This window comes from Botryllus schlosseri, chromosome 3 (assembly GCF_051294905.1).
Source record: "Botryllus schlosseri isolate E-star chromosome 3, Bs_hap1, whole genome shotgun sequence".
In the NCBI taxonomy this organism is placed as follows: domain Eukaryota; kingdom Metazoa; phylum Chordata; class Ascidiacea; order Stolidobranchia; family Styelidae; genus Botryllus; species Botryllus schlosseri.
The window spans coordinates 31,969,071-31,982,874 of record NC_137238.1 but is presented as its reverse complement, the minus strand read 5'-3'; the positions used below and the strand labels follow the sequence as shown (position 1 = coordinate 31,982,874).

The window sequence follows — 13,804 nt, the reverse complement described above, 5'->3', positions numbered from 1 at the left end:
ATTGGTTCCCAGTTACAGCCACGGGTTACTCACCACTCCACGGAAAATGGCGAAAACTTGAAGATACGCTTGGCTGCCTGCGACTGTCACTAGCGGGTCGCAAGTCTGGTCCAGAGTCATCGAGAAGGACATTTGCGTAACATCTGCAAAACAGTAAATAAATAAATTTGCATAACAATATGGTAACGCTATCATTTTTCATGACTTGCATATGAACAATACCAATAAAGCACACATCACATGTACATTGTACATATAAGTTCAAATTATATAAATAGTGTGTCAACAGTCATTTAGGTACACCTTCCAATGAATTACGGATCTTCATCAGATGAGAATGTAATTTCTAACATCCAAGAATACGAAATATGCAAATGCGTACACAATCACGCTAGTTTGTGTTATTTTCCGTAAAATGTTTCGAATTGGGTATTTTATCCCTCAGCGCAAAGTGTGGCGAAATCGAAGAAAGAGGCACAGTGCCTCTTTAGAGAGTGAGAGTCATTTGTACATTGAAGATGCTTTGAAGCTTTTTGATCAAAATGATTCACTAAGTGTATTTGCATTTGAGAGCTAAACAATTGAATCTTCAGAATATTTCTTCATCATATAATAAAGAATGATACTGTTTTAATAGTGAAGTCCCAACCCGAAAATACCGACGGAACGTCGAGCTCTTACACCTTGTTTTTACTACCGTCCTTGAATAGAGGTTAGTACCAGAAGTAGGCAATTTTCGGAAAGGGGCCCGGCAGGGAAAAAATGTTATCACTGATATAACTCTTTGTTATGTAAACCAAAGACAATAGAACCATACTAGAAAGTGCTCACCCTTATAAAATGGTTTTTAAATCACTCCTTCACATTCTGCGCGATATTTGATAAAATTTGCAGTGAAAATTTTAATGAAAAATAGAAACAGTGACGCTATAAAATTCCTACAAACAGCTTAAAACATCACTGTACATAGATTCTCAGCATCTAGGAAGCTTGCGAAAGCAGAACAGGAAGTTGCAAAAACCTGCCCTTGTGATCAGGATTAGGCATACCTATCCACACCAGTTGCAAATTCAGTTAGCACATCGATGAAAATTATAGTTTTGAATTGTAAGTCAGCAGTAATCGTCAGAAACTAGAAGAGAATTGAAAAGAACATTGTGTATGTATATCTACGATCGTATCGTATCGAAGTATGATCTCGCAAGCATGAAAATTATTTCATCATGAATATATTATTCAATGTCATATTCATATTCTGTACCTCCAAGTGTCTCTTTATGATATATTTTTAGGAGAAATCATAAATCGCGCACCTGTACGTGACGGTGTTGTGGCCGGCGCTGGTGTCGTGGTGGTTGTCTGTGTTACGGCAACTGCCGACGTATCTTCGGAAGAAGTTGCAGATAGAGTAGTTGAAGTCGACTGAGAAGTTGCAGATTGAGAAGAGGATTCTGAATGTACAGTGGGTCCTCGTGAAGTTGTGGGTTCTGGGGTGTTTGTAGTTTGTGGGGTATTGGTAGTTTGTGGGGTTGTGGTGGTTTCTGGAGTAGTCGTAGGTTCTGTGGTAGTAGTTGTTTCTGGCGTTGGTATTGTTTGTGGAGTATTGGAAGTTTTTGTGGTTGTGGTGGTTTCTGGAGTACTAGTTTCTGTGGACGTGGTGGTTTGTAGGGTGGTTGTAGTTTGTGGGGTAATAGTGATTTCTGGAATACTGGTAGTTTCAGTAGTAGTGGTTTGTAGGGTAGGGGTAGTTTCTCGCGTTGTGATGGTGGCTGCTACAGTCGTTGTAGATACTTCGTCACTAGAAGAGGTTTCTTCTATAGAGGAGGTGGATGCTGAAACGTCTGTATCATCACTGGTTGCTCCTGCAGTAATTTCATCTCCAATGCTAGCTGTGATCGTGGCAGCTTCGGTAGCTGTGGGGCCTGACACGGCAGGAGTCAAACCGTCAGTATCAGTAGCTGTGGGATCTGATGCAGTAGTAGTCAATGCATCAGTATCAACAGTTGCTGATACTGTTACAGTGGCTGTCAATTCGTCTATAGCTGTGGCGTCAGATGAAGTAGGCGTTAATGCATCAGTGTCTGTGGTAGTAGGTTCTGTTTTAGTGACAGCTAATATGTCTGTAGCAGTAGCAGTCGATGAGTCGGTATCAGATGTAGTAGATTCTGCTTCGGTTATAGTCAATGTGTCTGTAGCAGTAGCAGTAGCCTTGGGGTCTGAGGCAGTGGGCGTCAATGTGTCAGAACCAGCGGTAATAGATTCTGCTTCGGTGGGTGTCAATGTGTCTGTAGCAGTAGCAATAGACGTGGGGTCTGAAACAGTGGGCGTCAATGTGTCGGAACCAGCGGTGGTAGATTCTGCATTGGTGACAGTCAATGTGTCTGTAGCAGTAGCAATAGCCGTGGGGTCTGAAACAGTGGGCGTCAATGTGTCGGAACATGCGGTGGTGGATTCTGCATTGGTGACAGTCAATGTGTCTGTAGCAGTAGCAATAGCCGTGGGGTCTGAAACAGTGGGCGTCAATGTGTCGGAACCAGCGGTGGTAGATTCTGCTTCGGTGACAGTCAATGTGTCTGTAGCAGTAGCTGTAGGGTCTGATGAAGTGGAAGTCACTGCGTAGGTACCGGTAGCAACGGGGTCCGTTGCAGTAACTGTGAATGCGTCTGTAGCAGCAGCTGTGGGCGTCAATGTATCAGAATCGCCAGTCGTCTCCTCCACCGTGGTTGTAGTCGCAGTGGTAGGAACTTTTAAGAAAGAATACACGAGTTGAAATTAACTATTCTTTCCCGATATTATGCAATTTACCAATAAACATGGCTGTTAGAGTAACGGTTTCACGTAGCAGATTAAGTAAATATACTATAAGCCAGTTCTTCCCAACCAGTGGGTTTCCATAACATGTCATAGAGGGTTACCTTTAATTGCGATGAAATGCCAGCAATCTTCTAATTGATATGATAGCAATTTTATAGATATAAAAAAAAAACTTCTACAATACTGACGATCTTACATGTGGAGATAGGAACAGGTGCAGGCCTATCTCAATTTCAGGAATTTATAGAGATTTTCCGATTATGAAATTCAAGTCAATGAAACCTAAACTTGATCTGATAATGTACAATTGTACAATAAGCCAGCTCAACTTTTGCATTAATAGTAAACTGCATGAGTATACATGATTCATTTCTCATTAATTTGTTGTTCATCCGTTCGGTAATATATCTCATAGTGGGTCACACCATAAAGCTTGCAGCAAAAGTGGGAAGCAGTGCTATAAGCGTTGGTTTTTGAAGTTGCAAGTTTATAGGTGCGTCCTAAGCTAAATGAAGTAGTTCTCATTCTTTTTCACAACTCCACATTCCGTCTTTTATAATTATCTTTAAACCTATGATATAATCACTATCCCTTGTGTACAGCGCCAAATAGTAGGGAGGATATATTGCTATGTAGTACATACAGTGCTCTATAAATTATTGTAGTGTTATTATTTCAAGTTAGAAATCAACACTGCTTCCAAATACTTCATTGAACAATGGACATAGATCGGTCGCAAGTGTCATAGATTATTCATGAACATGTCATAACACCGTATAACGAACAAGGAGATCAACAAACACCATACTGCACGATAGTGAGTCTTCTGCTAAATTTTTCTGTGAATTTCAGATACGATATGGTCAATTACTAGTCAGTGATATTATCGAAACTAGTGATTTTTGAAGTTTTAGTGAAAAATCTAGCTATTTCGTGCAGAGCGATAACATACCGTCTAGCTCTAGCTCTAGAAGTTATCCACAAAACGTACCTTGCATTTCGCACCTATCTCCAGTATAATCAGAGGAGCATGCACATGAAGGCGCTCCAACTCCTATTCCATTTGTGCAGTTGCCTGAATGCATACAGTACGGACTGCCGTCATACTCGCACTGAACCTCACATCTGCAAAAATGTAAGCGACGTTAACTGTATCCTTGAAAACGCATGGCTATACGCAGTGGTGGTCAGTAACGAAATAGGCCTTCTTCTGCATTTTCACAATGACAAGTCGGCTTTATCTATCTGTACTACTTGATAAAGTGCAATTGCTACAAACTACAACAAAGCCGATCCTCATTATCGATATTGATTCAACACAGAAAAACCATACTTGGTTCCAACGTTATTGGGATCTTGGTCCCAGTAGCCATCTTTGCACGAACATTGAAAGCCCGGGTCTTGGTCTGCGCAATCCGCGTTGTCGTCACAGTTATTGTCGGTGCTATTTGCGCATTCATTCACATCTGCGATGATTAGGAATAACGTAAAGAGCCATGCCCGAGACATGCAGGACATGAAACGCAGTACGAATGAATCTCGTCTTGTCGTTCATCCTCGTTTATGGATTAAACATTAAACGAAAACAGCATTCCTTACGCAAATATGAACTCACTCAAAACAGACTTATAACACGAATTTAAGTATAAATGTTGAAAATTCCTCACCCCACTCACACTATAAATGTGAGAAAAAACATATGATCATGACGGAATACAAGAAAACGAATCGCTCTATCAAGTATGCCGGACCTGTATTGCGGTACAGCATCTCACTAGTCGCCGCGCATGTCCACAGTCAAATCGCAGACAAGCGGACCGCGTGTTGGTGACCCCTGATCTAGAGTGATAGTTCCTAACCTCAACTAACTTGCGGAACACTAACTCCAATCTACAAGCCTTCACAGAACTCCAAATGTTTGCTGCGTCATAAAACAAAAATCTACCAGAATAGATGTCTAACTACACATCTATTATATTAGGCCTACTATAGATTGCTGGTTCACGCAAAATAAACTGTGCAGTGTGCATCAATAGATGGACGAAGGGAAAAACCATTAAAATACATTGTGCACACAACTAGAAAAACTTCATTGAATATTCACTGTAAATCTTCTGTTCCCTTTCAGATACCACTTCAGAAACGCGAGGATTCACCTTGTAAAATGTAACCGCAATCGAAACGCAAGCAAGATATACCGATAGCCTGATTACAAATAGGCTTATAAATATTGAAGATAGAAATGGCATTTCAGAAAGACTGGGTTTTGCTTCCGGACCCCAACCTCCTCTGCATATGCCAATGCACACGCCGTGCCACCACAACAGTCACAAGTTGACTGACTGATCGTGCTTAAATGTCTGCAAACAATGCTGGCCAAGACGAGCATATCGTCACAAATCTTATATATGAGCTGGGTGTATGTCGTGACCTCTAGAGTACCCAAGATACTAGCTCAGGTAATCCATAGTTCTTAGAAACCACCGGTTAAGAACTACTGCGATAGATATTGGACATGAAATCAGCATTCCAAATGGACGGGATTTCGAGCCTAATCCCTCTAACCCCCTTGCGTACGGCACTACACACAGACTGAACCAACGGCATTTCCAATGCGGCTACCGATGGCGCATAATTGCTATCAACCAATAATGGCGTGTCATCACATATCATATGTGTGAATTCTATGTGTCTTAACTCGTGCGGAAAGCCTGAGACTGACTAGCAGAATCCCTGGTGCTCCGTGAAACATCGGTTACGAACCACTTATCAGGTGGGGTGGGGAAATGTTGAGTTTCATAACATTCATTCGCAAACACGGATGGAAATTCGTACCATATTTGTTGCCGGGTTTCAAAAAATCATAAACGACATTTAGATATAAAGAGGTATGATTGAAACAGACTCGCAAATTCAACTTACACTCTCAGACTGCATGTTAGGGCATTGTTAATATAAAGTTATATATCGTAATGACGTGAGGTGAAGTGACGACGTCATTCTGTGTACTCACTCAGTCAAGCTACAAATCTGATGAAGGAATTGAATCATTGACCGCTCAACAAAAACTCCGAATGTGCGATAAATGCAATCAACTCACCAGTGACTTCAGCGGAAGTAACATTGTTCTCCGCGATTTCGGGCACGCTGTTATTCTCGATCGCGCCCTGTAATTCGGCTTGCGTTTCGTTGGCGCTGGCCGTGGTGTTGGACGGCAATTCCGCTTCTCCAGACGCAACCAAGCTACCGCACGATAAGGTGACTTTCGCCAAAGTATTAACCGGTCTGCCGATAGATTTGAAGAGGGCAAACATCTGAAAACACAAAGTTTCCCGATTGTACCACCATGATATGATCGAAGTAGACATTATTGCGACCACAACTCAACTAGATTTAATCGTTTGAAAAGTATTAGAGAATGTGGCTTTCCAAAATAATGTGGGCATTCAAAATATTGCCATGCTTGTTATCAACTGACACAGGCAATGTTTAGAATGAGAACCTAGAATTTAAACATACGACAAAATGAAAAAAATTGCTATTGAGAACGCAACACTTTATTATACCACATTCAAGCATGCGATTTTACAGTTCACAAACTCGCCCTCGTTCAGCTCTAACCCGAGAATTATCCATTGCCGAAACCCTAACTTAAATATACATGCTCAAGAGCTCAAGTCCTTGAGCTACTGTGTCGCATGCTTATTAGGACTGGAAAAATAGAGTACCTGAGTCACTTGATTCCGAAACCAGTATTAGTTTTCGAGTCGAGAACTCGGACACCTCTGACTATGACGCCATAACAGTAATTAGGATGTGGGGAATTAAAAATATGTACCCTTTGTATTACTGCCAAAATATACTGCCAGTTCTACATTACAATAAGGATAATTTGCTATTATTTCGACCTTGTGGGTTCATCGCGACTTCAAAGATGTCATTTCTCTACTGGTCTCAGACCATCAGAAATAATACTCGATCCCGATTCGAGTACTCTGTGCCCAGTCGTAATGATCAGATGCCCATTGAATGTTAAAAAGGAATGTGAACTGACGCTGATAAATAAAACATCATACCGATTACTTTTAAGTTGTACGCTAATCGATAACCGACTGATAATGGGTAATCGACAAGATAGCGCGATGGCAATCGGTAGGTCGTGGATTCAATCTCCGACCGGGTCAGACCAAAGACCTGATTAGTAAAATTGGCACATCGCCCTGGCACTCAGCATTACCGGGATAGAATTTAGGGGAGGTGCTAGACTTAGAAAGATTACATGGCTATATCTGCACCCTCATTGTCCAGCGGCATATGCACATCATGGTCTCATGGTATGCCTATGCACAGATCGAGTGTATGTCTATATTGAGTCGGTTTATATGCCCAAGAAAACATCACACATAACGTCATTTCGTTTCCTAATCGATAAAAATATATTTCAACCGAACAATTTTTCAAGTTCTAGTTACAATTCACGAATTGACATGGGCCGCATGGCTACTACAGATTGTTAAAAACTGGCTTTTTGAAACGGTCTTGGCCGCTAATAATTACCTGAAACATACTGCCAATTACAGTTCTATATTTGCTAAGTAAAAAGTTTTTCAAGCATGGTCCTTTATCATCGAATTTTCACACAAAAGCAAACACATATTCACTTGAAATATTTCATTTGCTAATCACCGGTGCGTCCCTCTTTCAAAACAACAACCGGTAGCTTAAAAAACTTATGCTCACCACTCGCCGGAAGATCTCCAAATATTTCTGATAGTAGGCGCTCGACGTGTTGGCAATCTGGACTGGGTCACACGTCAAATCGAATGTTAACAGGATGCTGACGCGCACAACTGTCAAATGTTCAAGAGGATATTGGAATTTGGATCCACAGCATACTGACCGATGAACATAAATACGCTTCATTCGAGAGGAAGTTGCACATTGAAGACTGATGCTTCAGTCGTTTCAGAGACAGAAGTATGTAGTGTACGAGTGTATTTTTGAGTGAGACATTCTATATTCTGGATTCCCTACTAGTCAGCCTCGAGATAACCATACCTCGATCTGACACATCAACTTTGCTTATAGATACATGCCACTTCATTTTCACCGTCACGTCCTTTTTATTTTTCGTCTGTTACTTTTCAGTGCGCCTGCCCCTTAATTACACGATCCAGGCCAGTGGTTACGAAACTACGTGCCACGACTCGGTACAAGGCCCCTACGACATTTCCAATGGGTCACATATCCATAAAAACATATTCTATTGTTTTGGTGTACTGTAAATATTTTGCACTTTGCTATGAAAAAGATGATATTATAATCTGGTTCCACCGAAATCGCCTGCAAATTCGGATATAGCCATTGTTTCGAATGATCGATCAATACAATCAATAAACAATGACCCAAATGCTGCTAAGAGTGTTGTAAGCTACTTCTAAATAGTTTGGTAAAATATTTATAAGTATTGTACTGTGGTCCAAAGTAGACAATAACTCTACATTACGCTAAAATGAAGAAAAGTACTTTGCAGAATCTTAAATCAATTTAAAATATGAGATTTCATTTCTCTGTTTGATGGACAAGCGTCCAGATTCTTTCACTTTGCAATTAAAATATAAAATTACATAATATGTTTGGTGGACTGGAAAAACGATTTCTGACAAACTGCGGGTCGGAACTGATGGTTTACACTGCTTTCATTTGTAGTCTGATTTTAAAAGTATGATCAAAATTACTTCTACATCTTTAATGTTCGTCAAAAGTAGAGTGCTATAAACATCTTCAAAAGAGTCAGCGGTAATTTCAGTCACGTGTAGCCAGCGAAGGAAAACCAGTGCGTTAAGTAGGAATTCTTAAAACTTGTTTATATCAGTGGTTTTAAGCTGGGGTTTTCTGGGTGCGCAACGTTGTTGACCTTTTATTTAGTTATCAGCTACCCAAATTAAGCGGTGAGCCACAAAATATTTCAAATCTGAAAGATTGCAACGGCCAAAAAGAGTCTAGGAACTACTGTTCTAGGCCAGGGCGCGCGGTGTCTGATTTAAAACACAGCTCCAAGTCGTCTCCACACTTGATGAAAACATCAATGAATGACTTTGTCACTGACATTTAGAAGTGTGGCACCAATCGTTTGTGCAACAGAGAAATGAAGTGTTTGAGGAGCGACATTGCCATGTTCAATGTAAGCTAAAGAATTTTGCCCTTGAACTCAACCAATTGCAACCCCAAACCGTGCCTTAATTTGAATTAATTGGTACAGTACTCAAATAATCGTCGTAGACACTGCAGCTCGAATTGAACTTGCCCTACTTAAATTTTAGCTAATTTTCTCTTAAATGAAATAGACCCGACCTGAATTTTATATATCACTCAATTCATCATCTACACCAGTGGTTCGTAACCTGGGGGTAATACCCCCAAAGGGGTGATTTACCAATTTTCGGGGGGTAATTCAAATTGTCATTTCTTATACACTTATAACACTGCTCTGAAATATTTTCAAACGTAAATATGAATGTAGGCTAACATATATTTTTGCGAGCTTTTAGGCTATGCATTTAGTCTCACTTAACACACCATGCCTGCTGTGATATCATAGTGGCGATAACCAATAGTGATTATGAATAACAGGGTTGAATGTAGTTTAGTATATTGCTCGGTGAGTCCAATTTATTTTGCAGTAGTGCGGATCATATATTGTTACGCATGCTGGCAAATTAAAAGAGAACAAGGGGCGTCTAAGCTCAGCTTTACACCTATAATGCAGTAACAATATCGTAGAAATATAGTTGTTAGTATTGAAAAGTGTAGTGGTCTAGTCTAGTCTGAAAAATTAAGTCTGGCATCATCAAAATGCCTTCAAAAAAACGAAGGGAAGATATTGGAACCTTTTGGTTTCGCCTTCAAAATGAATAATAATCTTCATCATAATGGAACTGAACTTTCTGATTGGATTTCCTTCAACTATTGCTGTGAAATAGGATTTTCTGCAATGGTATCTATCAAAATGAAATATCGAAATAAGTTTGCGACTGACAAATGCATGAGATGCTGTCTGTCATGCTCCCCTTTGCCTAGATGTGACCACTTGATAACACAAAAACAGCATCAGCCTTCCCCCCTTCCCATTGACTTAATATTTTTAAGTCATTTCGGTGTACATTATGACGTCACTTTGTGTTGTTTTACAATTAATTGAGTGTAAGCGGTAATTTTTTATTTTTTGAAAAGCGGTAATTCCATCCCGTCATTTTCTTCTTGGGGCTAAAGGTATGAAAAGGTTAAGAACCACTGATCTACACTCTACAGTATCTGGAATTCATATGAGATTACCTGCGGGTGGCACAGTCGGCTCTTGTGTAGTCGTAGCTATAGCGGAGGTTACGATAGCGGTTGTAGTTTCCACATGCACTGTGGTGGTCGGTGCCACAGTTGCGGCTTCAGTAGTTGATGGCGACTGGGTTGGAGTCGTGACTTCAGTCTGTATCGTACTCGTGGACGCTGTGGTAATGGCGTGGGTCGTGGTGTCATTTGAAGACAAGGTTGAACTGTAGGCTTCTGTTTCCATAGTGACATTGGACGCAACAGTTGTGGATAATGTCGAGGCGTTTGGAGCCAGGGTTATGGTTGTGCCATCCGTCTGAGTGTCATTTGAAGCAGAGGTGGTCGTTTCTGTCTGAGTACCATCCAAAGTTGAGGTTGTAGCTTCTGTTTTAGTGTCATTTGAAGCAGGGGTGATGGTGGGGGCCACAGTCTCGGCTTCAGTAGTTGATGGCGATTGGGTTGCAGTCGTGACTTCAGTCTGTATCGTACTAGTGGACGCTGTGGTAGTGGCTTGGGTCGTGGTGTCATTTGAAGCCAAGGTTGAAATGTCGGCTTCTGTCTCCATAGTGGCATTGGACGCAACAGTTGTGGATAATGCCGTGGCGTTTGGAGCCAGGATTGTGGTTGTGCCATCCGTCTTAGTGTCATTTGAAGCAGGGGTCGTGGCCACAGTCGCGGCCTCAGTAGTTGATGGCGACTGGGTTGCAGTCGTGACTTCAGTCTGTATCGTACCCGTGGACGCTGTGGTAGTGGCTTGGGTCGTGGTGTCATTTGAAGCCAAGGTTGAACCGTAGGCTTCTGTCTTCATAGTGACATTGGACGCAACAGTTGTGGATAATGCCGTGGCGTTTGGAGCCAGGGTTGTGGTTGTGCCGTCCGTCTTAGTGTCATTTGAAGCAGGGGTGTTGGTTCCTGTCGCAGTACCATTCAAAGCTGTGGTTGTAGCTTCTGTTTTAGTGTCATTTGAAGCAGGGGTGGTGGTGGGGGCCACGGGCGCCGATTCAGTAGTTGATATCGATTGAGTTGCAGTCGTGACTTCAGTCTGTACCGTACTAGTGGACGCTGTGGTACTGTCTTGGGTCGTGGTGTCATTTGAAGCCAAGGTTGATCCGTAGGATTCTGTCTCCATAGTGACATTGGACGCAACAGTTGTGGATAATGCCGTTGCGTTTGGAGCCAGGGCTGTTGTTGTTGTGCCATCCGTCTTAGTGTCATTTGAAGAAGGGGTGGTGATCGGGGCCACAGTCGAGGCTTCAGTAGTTGATGATGACTGAGTTGCAGTCGTGACTTCAGTCTGTACCGTACTAGTGGACGCTGTGGTACTGGCTTGGGTCGTGGTGTCATTCGAAGCCAAGGTTGAAGCGTAGGCTTCTGTCTCCATAGTGACATTGGACGCAACAGTTGTGGATAATGCCGTGGAGGTTGGAGCCAGGGTTGTGGTTGTGCCATCCGTCTTAGTTTCATTTGAAGAAGGGATCGTGATTTCTGTCGGAGTACCATCCAAATCTATGGTTGTGGCTTCTGTCTTCGTGTCATCTGAAGCAGTGGTGGTGGCTTCTGTCTGAGTATCATCCAAAGCTGATGTTGTGGCTTCTGTCCGAGTGTCATTTGGAGCTAGGGTTGTGTCAGTACCTTCTGTTGTAGTGTCTTGGTACGTAGCAGTTGTCAGTGCCTCCGTAGTCGTAGTAACGGCAGCTATGTACAAACAAGCAGTGAATTATCTTAATGGGTAACAGTCAAGTAAAGTCAAGTGTAGCATAAGTAAACTTGGGAGAATGTTTTGTTTGGGCCGACGAAAATAAGAACAACACATTCATTGCTTTGGTTATTTAACCTCAGTTCATCTATCCAATGGCATATTTCAGCAGTGTTGGGATCAAATCACTACCTTCGAGTCACGAGTCATCTCGAGTCATTGCATATTTTGACTCGAGTCAAGTCAAGTCAATCGATTTTCAAAGGTGACTCGAGTCAAGTCAAGTCACCTGTTTTTTGGAGGTGACTCGAGTCAAGTCGAGTCAAGTCAAGTCAAGTCACGAGTCAAGTCACAATTTAAGTCAAATTGAATTTCGACGTATGAGTGATGATTCAAAGTCATCACATTTTGCTGGGTATGTGAAAGACAGATTAATTGGCCATTTATCTTGAGTCAAATAATGAATATAAAGTTAAATAAACATGCATAAAGACGTTGCATCGCTCACGCACACGTAGAGCTGCTATTAAAATACGTAAGCAGCTGTACAGTTACATGCTACAGTCAGTTATTATCACCCAAAATATAGGACCGAATACGAAGCCCCGAGAAGTTGAAACAAATTGATTTGGTATAATAGTATACAATACCCATCTCCACATCCGTAAGAATATAAACGCACAGACTATATTTGTTCGATTTAAATCATACAGGAGGGTTGGCAAAACTGAGCACTGCGTAACGTAAGCATTAAGCCGTCTAAGAAACAGGGACACATTGCTATTTAGTTTAATCTTCTACTACTACTACGACAGCATAAGGTGTGATCGCTTAGTTTGTGGTCAATTTATTTGTGATCTAACAATGGAGGATCAGTGTAACTTACAATCAGTGAATGACTGGTTGCTTTCACAATGTGACAAAGGCGTGTCTTGAACAATCCGAACATACACAAGATACATTGATTTAATGGACACTGTTTACTTAATGACTTGAAATTGACTCGTAAATTTTGCTCCGAGTCACGAGTCAATGCAGATTTCTGAAGCCCCGAGTCAAGTCAAGTCAAGTCATTTTTGCAAAGTGACTCGAGTCAAGTCAAGTCACACGAAAAAGTTGACTCGAGTCTGACTCGAGTCAAGTCATGATTCGAGTCATCCCAACACTGTATTTCAGTGTATATATATCATACTCCGCCACTACACAGCATCCCCAAAATTCATGTTCTCAAAGCAGCGATTGACAATACTCAATTCACCAGTGAATGTGATTGCTATTTCCTATGACAATTTGACCCGTAAAAGTGTTGTGAACTTATCCCAAAAGTAATGTAAAATCATAACCACTCGATTAAGTACCGCAAACAGACAAAACCTTCTCAAGTACTTCGAAACAGTGAAAGTAATTCGCTACTGACCACTCCTACGTATGCGATGAGTCGAGCACATCTGCAATGAACCCACTTACTTGTCTGTATCGAGATCTCTGCAGACTGCTCGCTGACATCATCGCCATCCACGCATTTAGCGGAAATCGTGTACTCAATTCCGGACGCTAGTGCAGACAACACGGCCTTAAGAGTACCTTATCGTCACACACCTCAGTCACATTACATATCAATCGTAATACTCACCGAATCCATATTCGTACTGTCCGAGCCGGTGACATTTGAGCCTTTAGCGAGATAAGACAACGAGATATCGGGACAAGGCCCATTAGTCGGGCGCACGAGTAAGATCTGTGAAAAAGCGACGGAGTATATATTTTTGCTTAAATTCATGTCACAAATATGTGCACTTCATAGATTGGCATGGATTTGAAAATAAAGTTAGTATATTTATATTGGTCATATTCATGATGGGCTGATTAATATTTTCATCCCGTCAAGACACACGATGTACAATGCGATAGACTATACCAGTGGTGCCCAAACAGCGGTACGCGTCTTTGCAACGCACATGAAATCCT

General features: G+C 41.6%; 1 protein-coding gene across 2 annotated transcripts in view; it reads right to left on the bottom strand.

Moving 5' to 3' along the window:
* The window catches only part of LOC145435013 (uncharacterized), an 85,936-nt gene that overhangs the window by 6,613 nt on the left and 65,519 nt on the right, over positions 1–13,804 (bottom strand). Inside the window, exons 40-48 of one of the 2 annotated variants that reach the window (XM_080312270.1) lie at positions 13,470–13,574; positions 13,304–13,409; positions 10,150–11,835; positions 7,555–7,664; positions 5,915–6,128; positions 4,148–4,280; positions 3,806–3,939; positions 1,314–2,744; positions 34–143 (exon numbers count right to left, since the gene is read on the bottom strand). In XM_080312270.1, coding sequence (XP_080168396.1) covers positions 34–143; positions 1,314–2,744; positions 3,806–3,939; positions 4,148–4,280; positions 5,915–6,128; positions 7,555–7,664; positions 10,150–11,835; positions 13,304–13,409; positions 13,470–13,574 — 4,029 coding nt within the window. The remainder of the gene's footprint in view (positions 1–33; positions 144–1,313; positions 2,745–3,805; positions 3,940–4,147; positions 4,281–5,914; positions 6,129–7,554; positions 7,665–10,149; positions 11,836–13,303; positions 13,410–13,469; positions 13,575–13,804) is intronic. The other variant, XM_080312271.1, reaches the window with a different exon arrangement.